We start from the raw sequence: 12,841 nt of genomic DNA, 5'->3' as shown, positions 1-12,841 counted from the left end.
TTGTTGGGGGATTTGAATTGGTGTTCTTATTCATTGGGGGAGCCTTTTGGAACTGAAATATTTCACTCACTGATTGGTCTTTTTCCTTACAAGTAGGACGATTAGTTTTAGATTTAATTCAATGAAAATATTTTAGTTTAACTCAAAAGTCATCAAGTTCCTCTTTATCAGGTGAATTTTTTAAATTATACATTACAGCATTTGTTCCTTTTCATGATTCTAAGCCTGGTGAAGGCAGCTGTTTTTTAATGCATTTTCATGTATCATAATACTGTACCTAGAGTCACATAGTAGATACTATGCATATACTTCCTGAATTAATAAATGTGTGTGGTTTCTATATTGGTCATTTAAAACATAATGTGATACTGGTGAAAATACTGAAACAGAAGTCATGAGACTTGTGCTGTAATTCCACCCCTGGATCTAAAGAGCTTGGAAAATTCATATTCCCTTTGGGAACTACCTTTCTCATTTTGAAACTAAAGGGTTTGGAAGAGGTTTTACTAAAGTCTCATTCTGTTCTGAAATTATAAGATACTAACAAATGCATTAGTATTAAAGAATGTAATTTTAACGTATACCTGACAATTCTGGGCCTCAGGTTCTTTTCCTATAAAATAAAGTTGATCTACAAAAGAGCTTGGAAATCTATGACCTTTGGGCCACATGGCAGAGTTAAATTTTTGTGACATAGACTGTATGGCCCACAAAGCTGAACAGATTTACTGTTTGGCCCATTATAGACAAAGTTTGCCAAACAATAGTCTTCCTGGTTTTTCCTGCTTCTTCTATATCTTTTCTATGACTCTTTCTGACTGATCTAGTATAACTGCCTAAGCTTTTTAACCATGTTTTTAAACAATGTTAAATTTGGATTATTTGGCCAATTACTACTAATGGGGTTGGACTTTTACTCTGAATGAATGCAAAATGTTACTAAGCAGCAATTCTGTGGGTCTGTGACACCAGGTAAAAACAGGAAATTATCTGTTAAAAAAGGATGGAAACAAGCAGTTAAATTTTTATATAGCTTCTTTTAAATACTCTAAATAGTAGATGTCTGTAGGGCTAATATATGGAAGGAATACAGTATATGATTTGATTCTGGGCCTTCCCAATGAGCTCCTTAGTCAGGAGGATGTGATTCTTGAAGGACTTGGAGTATGTGAGTATACTGCCATTTTAACAGGCATACATTATGAAGAGCTGTCCCACCAACCTTTCTCAGTGACTTTAAGGCATAATTACTGCTTCTGGACTTACTCTTTTTTTTACCCAATGGAAATATGCCTCTTTTATCCTTAGATCATGCTTGCTCAGGGTGTGCTATAATTCAATTGACATCATTAAAATGAACTAATATAATGTCTCTCTTACCTCTAAAACTTCTGGATTTTATCTCTTCTGCTTAATAAATATTTTTTTAAAAGAACACCACTCAATAACAGCTCCATAAAAAAAAGACAAGCACAATGATCATAGCTGACATCATTCTAGCAAGGCACATTTGTTTTCTTGTAATCATCCTGCCAATATCCTCACATCACCCTTGCTCTCTTTCTGGAAAATGAACCAAAATAAAATCTACTTAGGCTGTAGGAAAGAATGAGACTGTGAAATACCGTAAGTTTATCACCTTATCAGTTAAGAAATGTGACCATAGGCATAGGATTCCCTATAGTCCTATCATGTGGGCACAGAATGGCAAACTAAATAAAAAGAGGGACATTATCAACCTAGGTGGGCAAATTACATTTGGGTATAGGGTCCTTCATGAGGCTGACTTGATTGGTGGGATTACAGCTTTTCTCTCTTCAAATTCTCCAAATCTTTCCCCTCTTCCCTAATAGCACATGAACATCTAAAGTATTTTATTGGATTTTCATGATTTTTCAGTCTTATTGGGTATGTCATCAAGTTGCAAATAACTGTTTCAGAGTAATATCTTAAATTCTAATTAGTTATCACCAAAATTAATGCAAAATCTGAAGCAAAGTCCTATGGAATGAAAAAATGGAATTAAGAGGTACAGAAATCAAAACAAAGCTATATGTTGGTGGGTGGGGGGAGTGTAACAGCAAAGGATAATGCTTACAAGAGAGTAAAGGAAAGAGGATGTGGGAACAGGGGATAGGATATCAGATTTGGGAAGACAAGTATGCATGGCATCAGGAGGACCAAGAGGGCACCACTGTCAAGTTAATAACCAGGTATTTGGTCAGTAGTCTATGCATTTACTTTAGTGAAAAGACAATCTGATCACAGCATGAAGGGAGATCAGAGCAGGAACACTTGGGATAGCACTCAAATCTAATACTCTGTTCAGTCAGGGGTCAGCCTATTATGGACCACAGGACAGATTCAGTCCTTTGCTTGTTTCTGGCATGGTCATAAGCTAAGAATTATTTTTACATTTTTAATGGGTGAAAACAAAATCAAATTAAAAATAGTACTCCTTGATATATAAAAATGATATGAAATTCAAATTTCAGTACCCATTAAAAAACTTAGTTTGGAACACAGCCATGTTCATTTATTTATTATCTTTTGTTGCTTTGTCACTAAAACAGCTGAGTTGAGTAACTGGAACAAGAATCACTTGGCTCAGAAAGTCTAAAATATTTATTAGCTGGATCTTTATGGATAAAGTTTGTTGACCACTGATTTAAGCCATGCAGCTCTCTGTGACTTCACACTTGTGGACCTCGAGGAGAGAAAACTCCTGCACTTAACACATTCTGTCATTTTTCTTTTGAGAGGGGTGTGGTTTAGTGATAATATATTCTTCCTTAAGCATGCACCTTGGTGAGCCTCAACCCATCAAATTGCTTATCAGAAATATCTATAGCACCCTCCCTGGGAGGATTAGGGTCCTGATGTAGATGGTGCCTTGGGTCATGTCTGGCCAGTCTACTATGTGACCTACCTGTTCCAGAGCATGTATTTGGAATTTCAAGTTTCTGAACATCTGAACAGATGCAGCTGTAGAGAATGTAGAAAGGTAACAACTCCCAATACATAACAAGCTAGGAGGAGATCTGGGCAGAAACTAGCAGAAGCCTGATTTTGGAAGACTGATGCAAGTGTGGCTAAAGAGCTAGAAACAAGGTCAAAACTGAGGTGACCTGTGGATGGTAGAGTAACTGAAAAGTTGTGAGATTTTCACTGGTAAAAGAACAAATCAATCTAAAGTAGACACAGATTTGTATCTAACTGAGCTAGTCTTATTGTTTGATTTTCAAACTTTTGTTGAATTTGTGTCTTGTTCATCTCAGCAGCTCTAACATCGAACATAAGAAGCAGGTATTCATTATTATCTTTCTTAACTAATAAATGTCAATGTTTCCTTGTCTAATTCCAGTTGGACTCTAATTCCAATTAAAAGGTTTTTAATACTTCAGTTTCAGTTTGGGTGCTGAGAAATATTACTCTAGTTTGCCAATTCAGGTGACTTTTTCTCTATGTCCAATTGTCTTTGTAATCTGTCTGCTACTTTATTTTTTATTGGTCCTGTGACCAGTCTTGAACTTATGAGATGCTCCCTAACCATTAGTCTACTGGTAAAAATTTTAGTACTCTTTTAAACATATAGTATGAATATGCCTATAACAGTCAGATGACTATAATTCTGGGAGGTAAAGTACTTGAACCAGAGTCACCCCCACCTCCCTGGTCCATAGAGATACCTTAATTCCTGAGACTGCCATTTGTGATGCCCTAAAATCTTAGGTTTGTCAGTCCCTCCTAATTTCATCACATTTATGCTCCAGCACAATGCATTTCCTCTAAACTAGTTCCTGTTTTCCACCTCCTAGACTTTGTCTGAATAAAACAAGGGTCCAAAGAAATGCTTAAATATCAGTGTTATATTTACCATATGGGATATGTATATAAATAATTCTGGGTTTTTCCTGGGGTTCCATGAAGGGTCTCAGGAACCACATGAAGTGATTTAGAGATAGAGGGGAGACCCCTGGTTGGGGAAGGGGGTCCTATCTCCATGATAGTCAGAAAAGTTCCTATTTTCTTTCTAATTCATTTTATTGAAACAGTGGGCTTATTAACACAAAAGTTTGAAAACCATTGGTGATGAGATATCCTTTTAGCTGCTTGACATTAACAGAGGTTAGCATCAACATAAATAGTGGCCAGTATAACACCAAAATTGACTAATCAGAATAGATGCTGGTCCTGTCGTTTGCCAGCTGTCACCTCTTTTCATGTGGGTTTAAGGAAAGATCTCAGCTATCCTTGGAGTCAAGGGGAATCAGATGACCAGTGCAGTAATTATGGATAAAGGTGGTATTCTTATATCTTAGTTCCTTGGGGGGAAATATATAACTCCTTAAGATTTACTAGTAGTTATAAGTTGTCCTTGACAATGACCAGAACAGTCCTCAATGTGTCAGAAAAAAATTATCTTAATAGAATTTCTAGCTTCCCATGACAATACAGAAGTAATCATTGTATAACTGATTACAGAAAATAGCATACTGTGGTATTTACTTCTTTTCAGGGACCTAAAATAAGGATATTAAAAGTACTCAGTTTTTTATACATTAAAGAAATTTATTATAAGATTGTTCCATTAGACTAGATTTTTAGATAATTTTCACAAGTTTTGGAATCACTATAGATGGTTACTAAGATAATGAGTGGGCTGTGAGAAATCAATCCTCGGAGAATGTTTTTTGAGGAAACCACGAATCTGTTTATCATTTTTGGGTTTGTGAATGAGCATTTCTTTAAAAAAATTCTGACATGCTTGATTAGTTACAATAATGCTCTTTTGCTATCCCTCTGGAATGATAAAGCATAATCACTGGCTTATATAACATGGTACCTAGCTTGTAAATTTGTGAAGAAAGCTCCTTCTGTTGACAGTTCTAATGTCTGCCATCTGTTTGCATAGGATGAAGCCCTGATGCTCCTCTAATTGACCATAAATTAGGTATCAGCAGCAGGCTTTTGACAGGATCCTTCAGTTACAGTTTCATTTGAAAAAAAAAAAAAGCTGTGAATTCAAAATTTGGTGGGCAGTTCAACTTCTCTCCTGAGAGTATAGAATGCACTTCTTGAGTTCTTAGACTTGAGCTGTCTCCTCTATTTTTATGTTTCAAGCTAGACCTCTCTCAAGATATTTTCTCTGTATGTATCTTTGAAGATAATCTTATTCTGATTAGAGAGGAAAACTGCTAAATCCAAGGAGTTCCTGTGCCTTCCTTGAGAAGAGGATGCTATGTCTTGAGTTCTTACTGCATGCTTTGGACTGAGCATGCAACTTTACATATATTAAATTCGTTGATTTTCAATTCCAGTTTATAATTTAGGTAATATTATCCTATTTGCAGAAAAAGAAGCAGACTTAGAATTGAAACAATTTGCCCATATTCTCATAAAATTGTGCAGTCAAGATTCCATTGTTTACCTACCCCCATTCACTCTTCATTGCATACCATACGTGACTAGATTTGGAAATAGAGAAAATTAGGACAAGGGCAGAGATATAAGTGTGATACTATTTGACGCTCTTTTATATCTCACATTCTTATATGAGTAAAATGAAGCATCAAGACTAAATGATCCATAAAGTCCCATTTGGTTTTGTTCTCGATGTTCATATTAATCTGGGCCCTTCCATTTACCATGAAACCTTATCAAGTAATTAAAATCCAATGGACTTTGGTTTCTTCTTCTGTAAAATACCCTACTTTCCTTCCTGGCGGAAATTCCACCTTCCCTACCCCAGAAGAGTGTCTGTCTTCAAGGGTTCAAGGTTGTACCACAAATTAATTACAGTCTTAGTGAAATGTGGTCCTGAGTCCCCCCAAATTTCTCCTTCTATATTCTTTCTACACTTCTCTATCTCAACAATATCCCTAATTTCCCCCTTGCTCTTTACATTTAGTGAGATGCAGAGCTCTCTAGTTTTACCTACTCATTATTATATATTCCTCATAGAAATGGCCTCATGATCACCAACTGGATTTAGACCACTAACCAGATACTTTGTCTTCAGTTTCTTCTTTAATTCTCTCATAATATTCTCAGATTAGTCTGCCAAGTACATTGTTATAGAGATACTATTTTGCCACTAATATTGTCAGAGCTGCCATTATCCCAATATTTAGAGTTCTGGTGAACCAGCCTGAGCGTGTTTGTGAATGTATTTTGTTACATCTCTCCTCATGACTTTCCACCTTCTCACTGGCCAGTTAAGTGACTCAGAGCTTCCTCATGATTAGTGCTCATACACTTCACTGTGTTTATACTACCTTTCCTATGCTTCCAGATCCAAGTAATTATGCCATTTCTTTTCAAAGACTTTCTGATTCTCCTCAAAAGTAGCCACTCCTCTTTTTGGATACCCTTAAAAGTTTATTCTGGACTCTTCTTACTTCTGCCTTACATAATGGTTATTTTTTGTATATGCCTCATTTCTAATACAGGCTAACCCCCACATGAGCTTCTGTAGTGCACTTTTTGATCCTTTTCCAAGTATAATGCTTTGTATATGGTAAAGTCCCCAAAAAGCATGAGTCAAAAGAAGAACTCATAAATGGATAATTATGGATTATGGGAACCAGACAAAGAAAAACTGTTTCTGAAATATTCATAGAGATTACTATCATTTGGTACATGTCTCATTTCCTTGGTTCTAATGAATCAGCACAGAGGGGGCCTCAAAAGCAAGATTTGTGAATCAAGTGGGATCTTTCTCAACCCAGAGACCCTTTCACTCAGCATCTAACTCCATCATCTAGGCATATCATATCAGGTCCCTCATTTCATCCAGGTAGATGTTCACTGTCTGTTTTACAGTTCTCTTTGGGTTAGTCACTTGGCTTTTCTGTAAACTTACCTACCTACACTGCCCAAGTGGGTCTACCTAGTATATATGCATTTTTAACTGTGTTCTTGTGAAATCAATAATCTCATGTTTGTGGTAGTGGTAACAGCAAACCTGAATGGGTAGGAAAAATATGTACAGGCATCATGAAACACACTTTTGATATCTTTAAATATATATGCCCATATCTAACACTGAAGCTTTCTCCAAAAGTGTCTTTCTAAATGCTTCTAGTATAGGAGTCTCTGTATGGGAGAACAGAGCAGATAACAAACACATGCTAAAAGAATAGTCCATTTCTTAACAAAAATAAGAATTATTCTTAAGAAATTTATCTAAATAGCTCTAAAGAAAAGGAACTTTGACAAATACTTTAATCACATATCATCGCTAATCCTCAAACTATCTCTCTGATATTGCTTTATACCCACTCGACTAAAGAACTAACTAAGATGAAGTTCATAGTGGTTAAGAGCCTTATTAAAAACCACAAAGCTAGATGTCAGAGCCAGGTACTTCTAAGAACAATATGGAATAAGAATCAAATGTAGAACCTATTTTAAAATGAAAGTATATGCTATTAATAGCTTTATAAAATGGTATCTAATTCTAAATCCATATGTATGTTGCTGATATGAATGTAAAATATGCTTAGTACAGAAATGTACTTACTCTCTGTCAATCACAAGGCAGGTTACAGCTTCTGCAGCAATGACATTTGCTGTTCTTACATCTTCCCTGTATTAAAGAAATACAGACATTAGGATAGAACAACATTTAATATCAAGGAAAATTGTCTATTTTAATTCATTCGGGAAACCTACAGAGTTATATAAACTCTTCTGATTTAGTTACATTCAACTTTAAGCTTTGTTCATGTCACAAATTTCTTTGTCTTAAAGAATCACTGCACCCTTGTCATTAGTCATGCAAATCCTGTATTTATAATCTCGTTATTAAAATTTTCAAATTTCAAGTTTTACTTACACGAGTGGAACAACGTTGCATATCATCATTCCCTTTGCTCTTTGGGGAATTCATGAATTAATTGGATGATCACAAAGATAGTAATAGACATGAATAGATGAAAGTTTTTAAGGCATCTGAAGATATACTTCTGGAAATTGAGTATCTAATCCACTCCTGTATGAATATGTCATTGTTACCTTGAGAACAATAGATGTTTTAATTATTTCTCTGCTTTAGAGACCCTGCTTTATGTATCTAACTATTTGGTAATTTATGACACACAGCTCTTCATCCATTACAGAGCTTATGATTCTTCAACAGTATTTGAAAAATCTTAGCCACACCAATTGAAATATGCAAAAACTGATTCTTTTAAAGCATTTGTCACTGTAGAAATTTTATCAACCTCTTCAACCTTAAAAAAATCTTCCATGATAGTTACTGCTTTCTCCAGTAGTCAAATGTAGTAAACAAATATCTACAATTATTCTCAGCCACTAAAAATGTGATAGCATTATTTTAATGACAGTATTAAATTATACTGAAAATGCACTATTTTCCTAAGATAAAAAGTTCCTATGCAAATGTAATCAATGATAAATATATTTGAAATACATTACAGAAATAAGTACATACAATAAATATACACAAATAAGTACAAATAATATAGTATTAATAATTATATTCTAAGAATCATGCTTTTAAAAATACAAATTATTCTAGTGACTTTTTATATTTTCAAAATTTTGACATATACTTCTGAATTCTGTATTTTCACCATCTTTCATTGTTGTTATACCACGATGGTAAGGTTATACATGCTTTATAGGAACATAGGAACAATCAGTATTTAACATTTGGTAAAGCCAGTTCCCCAACACTAATACACTTTTTAAGAAATATCTTGACATTATTAAGCATATATTATTCCAAACAGACTTTAAAATAATTTTTCTACTTCTCTAGAAACCCACATTTGGCATCTGGTAGAGTTATATTACATTTATACATTATTTAAGAAGGACTTTCTGGTGACATTAATTTTTCCATAAAAGAAAATGGCATGACTTTCCATTTTTTCAGATATAGTTTTATATCTTTAAATAAGATTTCATTATTTTTTCTCTCTAGGTCCTGACATTTAATGAAAAAGTATTCTGAGGTGTTTCATATCATGTTTCTCTATAATGGACACTCTTTTTGATTTCTGTTTCTCAATGGTTATGTTACTAAAGAAAAATTCTCAACTACTATAGATTTCTTAATCTAACCATGATACTAAACTCTCCCTTGACTTTAAAATTTTTATTATAGTCTCATCAACTCCCAGTATGATCCTCCTACTACCTCCCTCACATTCTCTGCCTTTCAGCCAAATTGGCCTCCTTTCAATGACAAACACATCACCTCCCTCCTGCCATGAATTTTTCATAGCTAGGCTTACAAAACTCCTCCCCAGCTGTCTGCCTAGTTCACCCCAGCTTATTCTTTAGATTTCAGGCAAAATGCCTTTTCCTAGGAGATGCCATCCTGAATTAACTAAGTGAGGTTCCCTGTTTACTTCTTCTCATCACCCTACATATCTCTATATACAAGAAACTATCACCATTTTAATTTATACATTTACTTATGTGTTCATTTGGTTAGTACCTCTGTCTCTCTCCCACTAAACAATACTAGGGCAGGGACTGTGGCTAGTTTTATTCCCTATTTGATCTCAAATACTTGACACAGAGGAGGTACTTAGAGTGTGTTCTTCAAGAATGGTATGAACATCATATTCCTGATCCCTGTGGCAGTGAAGCAGAGTTCAGGCTCTATAGTCATAAGCTATGTAAGCTTCAGTTTCCTCATCTATAAAACACTGGTAAAAAATACAATATATTTAATAATTATAAACAATAATTTTATACCTGCCACTTACTAAGCATTTAGCATGTGTCAGTATATGTCATATATTACAGAGTTTCACAAAAATCTCATTTATTCCATATAACAAAAGATTATATTTCTTTCTCAAATTGATACGTAGGGTTGGAGGTTACATAATATATCAAAACTCAGGCATAGCTAATGTATGCAGCCCTGGAACTTGAACATAGATCTGACTGTCTTCCAAATTAGTTCTTTCCACAATAGTATACTGCTTTTATATCCTTCTATCGGAGTTTAATTTGAAAACAATTCTAAATTTATTAAAATGCAGAATAAATTTGTTGCAGTAGCCATAATGTCTATTATTATAAAAGTGATATTTAATTGTTAATAAAATCAGCACTAATATACTTATGGGTGCACAACTACAAAATGAATCTGATAAGCCATTTTGATTCTCAGGTTATTAGAATTCCTATACATGCTTATGTCCTAGTCTGCTATGTTGCTTTATAATATTGTTACATAATAATAGAAAACTACTAAATACCAAGCTCATTTTGTACTGACCTAATGTTACCCCTGTAATGTCACTGTATTTCTACTATTAAGGTACTTAATGTCTTGATGTTTCTGTATGCAGGTGTCTACAAATGGTATCCCTATGCACTCTGAGAGTTCTCTCCTACAAAAGACAAAATGCTATCTGATCTAGTGTGTGTATATATATATATATACACACACACATATATACATTAATCTTTTAGTAGAGACAGTAGGGAAACTTCTAATGAATGAATATTATTAATAAAAGCTGTGATTATTTTGTATGTTTATGTCCTTTGTGGTCCAGGGATCATGGTAAAAGCAAATATCATTTGGATTTAGATAGGAAATATCACATACTCAAATAATGCTTTCGTTAAACATTTCTCACCATACATAGCTATTATCACACTGATTTTGCACAGAACATCTACTAAGTTAGCAAGGATTTCAGTAATGTAGTTTAGACATGGGAAAGGGAAAAACAGGGTGAGTATTATTTTTAAAATTCGAGCTTGCTTGTTTTCTCTTTCTTTTTTTCTTTTTCCCAGTTTTACTTTTCTGGCAGTTCAGGGTATTCAGCTGTAGAATTTTTGTCATATTAAACTCTGATAATGGAGCACATAAACATCATACTGTTGTGAAAAGAACATGCCTTTGAGGGCAGTTCAGATATGCGTTCCATTAGTACACACTAGCTAAGCCTGACTTGGAATATTACCTAACCACTTTAATAGCTTCTAATAGCAAAATATACAAAACTTTGAAGAAAAAATTGACTGTGAAAGAATTTTATAAATTAATAAGAAAATGTCCTATGTATTTAGTTAAAAATCTCACTGTTTATGCTGCCTCTGATTGTTAGAACACTAGACTTGTGCCTCTGTAATAAATAAATGTATGTGTCACTACATAACAGTCCAGGTCTAACATGCACATTGTCTTTAAAAATAAAATCTGTTCATCCCGTTCTGTGCCTGTATATTAGTTGTTTTCAGCATGACAATTAATTAACATGTACTAATGCAAAAGGAGCTACTGTTTATCAGATTAATAAATATCTTCACAAACTTTCTATTGATTAATAAAAATCACAGTCAAAGCTATGCAGTTTAGTAGTGGTCTCTTTTTAAGCATTTTTGGAGGAGTTAGAAATTCCTTTCAATGAAATTATAGAGCATGAAAAAAAAATCCCCAAATATTGTAAACAGTTTTCTATGCACTGACTCTGATATTCTTTGAACTTCATCACTGGAATCTTCATCATCGCTGTATCCCAAAGTAGAGTCACTGTCAGTATCTGAATAATCCATAGCAAGGGTTTACATTGACGGCTCGTGTTCTAAAGCAATTCTCTTGTGTCTCATGGCTACTAAAGAACTCTGGTACTTGGATATCTCAGGGGAACAAATGCAAGAGAGCATGAGGCCAAAGCAGAACATAGTTTATGCAAAGTGGCTGTCAGAGTAGGGGCTCTCCCTTTTCAGCTCTGGAGCAGTGTGACTGCTGTCAACAGTGTTTTTGCATTCCCTCCGTGCCAGCCCTCATGGAAACTGACACTCCTCCAGTTGCTTATGAGCTCACAGCAATCCATGGGTCTGAGTCCTTCATTCTATGTCATGTGCACCAGTTTAATGATTCAGTTCAGTGGGGTTCACACAAGACAAAGCAAATCTGTTCAACATCAAAATCAAAAGCAATCTTACCACAACAAGTAGGATAATCAAAATGTATAGGATATTACAAGGATCAAAGGGCCACATAAAATGAAATTATAGTACTAAGTTAACTATGAAGAATTGTAGAGCTGTGGCAAATCTGACTGTGCTATTTTAAAACTCTATCCCAAAGCAGATAAATGGTTTTAAGAAAAAGTCATGTAGGGCATTTTTATGGATTTCACTTCCCGTTTAGTCCCAAAGCTGTTTCAACATGATTTATGCCTCCAACACTCTAAATAATAACACAAATAAATGTTAACAACCATCACTTTAGGATCTTCTGATATCAAGGAAGCATGTGACCCTTTTAAATATACTTTCTCTCTTGAAACACTGTTTCTAATTTTCTATACTAAATAAGTCTCCCAATTCTTTTATGATACTATTTTCTGTTTATTTTTCCAGGTCTTTTCCCCCAGTCCATGGAATCATAGGTTGTTTTTTTTTTTCCTTCAAAATTCTGATTTTGACTTGCTGTTTTCTAGTTCTGACTTCACTCATTGGGGGAAAACTCACATTATCCCACATAATCAACTACTAGTTTTATATTATTGTCTTAAAAATCATTATTTCTAATTGTCCCCTGTATTTTAGTAGATACCCTCATTTCAAAGTCCCGTTACAATTTTCAATTCAAAACTAAATCATTTTCTCCTAACCACATGTGGGATAGTGAACTGAAATGGAGACACTACCTAAGCATGTTCCATCCAATTGGATGGAATAAAAGTTGAACAAACAAGGAAGCAGTGGCAGATACAAGCTCAATTCTTCCTGTCTGAATTCTTGATTGCTGCTGTGATTGCCTGCGGATATCACTCTCTAACTCCTTCACTCTTCCTAGCAGACTCTGCCAGTGATTCTCTAGGGCTTTGAT

General features: G+C 34.5%; 1 protein-coding gene across 3 annotated transcripts in view; it reads right to left on the bottom strand.

The window, feature by feature from the left end:
• Prkg1 (protein kinase cGMP-dependent 1) overlaps positions 1-12,841 on the bottom strand; it is a 1,194,090-nt gene that overhangs the window by 118,425 nt on the left and 1,062,824 nt on the right. For 2 of the 3 annotated variants that reach the window (XM_047552478.1, XM_047552477.1), the window contains exon 8: positions 7,526-7,591. In XM_047552478.1, coding sequence (XP_047408434.1) covers positions 7,526-7,591 — 66 coding nt within the window. Of the gene's footprint in view, positions 1-7,525; positions 7,592-11,470; positions 11,595-12,841 lie in introns of those variants that run through there. The other variant, XM_047552479.1, reaches the window with a different exon arrangement.

The sequence above is a fragment of the Sciurus carolinensis genome, chromosome 5, assembly GCF_902686445.1.
Source record: "Sciurus carolinensis chromosome 5, mSciCar1.2, whole genome shotgun sequence".
Classification (NCBI taxonomy): Eukaryota; Metazoa; Chordata; class Mammalia; order Rodentia; family Sciuridae; genus Sciurus; species Sciurus carolinensis.
This window is presented reverse-complemented; position numbering and strand designations above follow the sequence as displayed.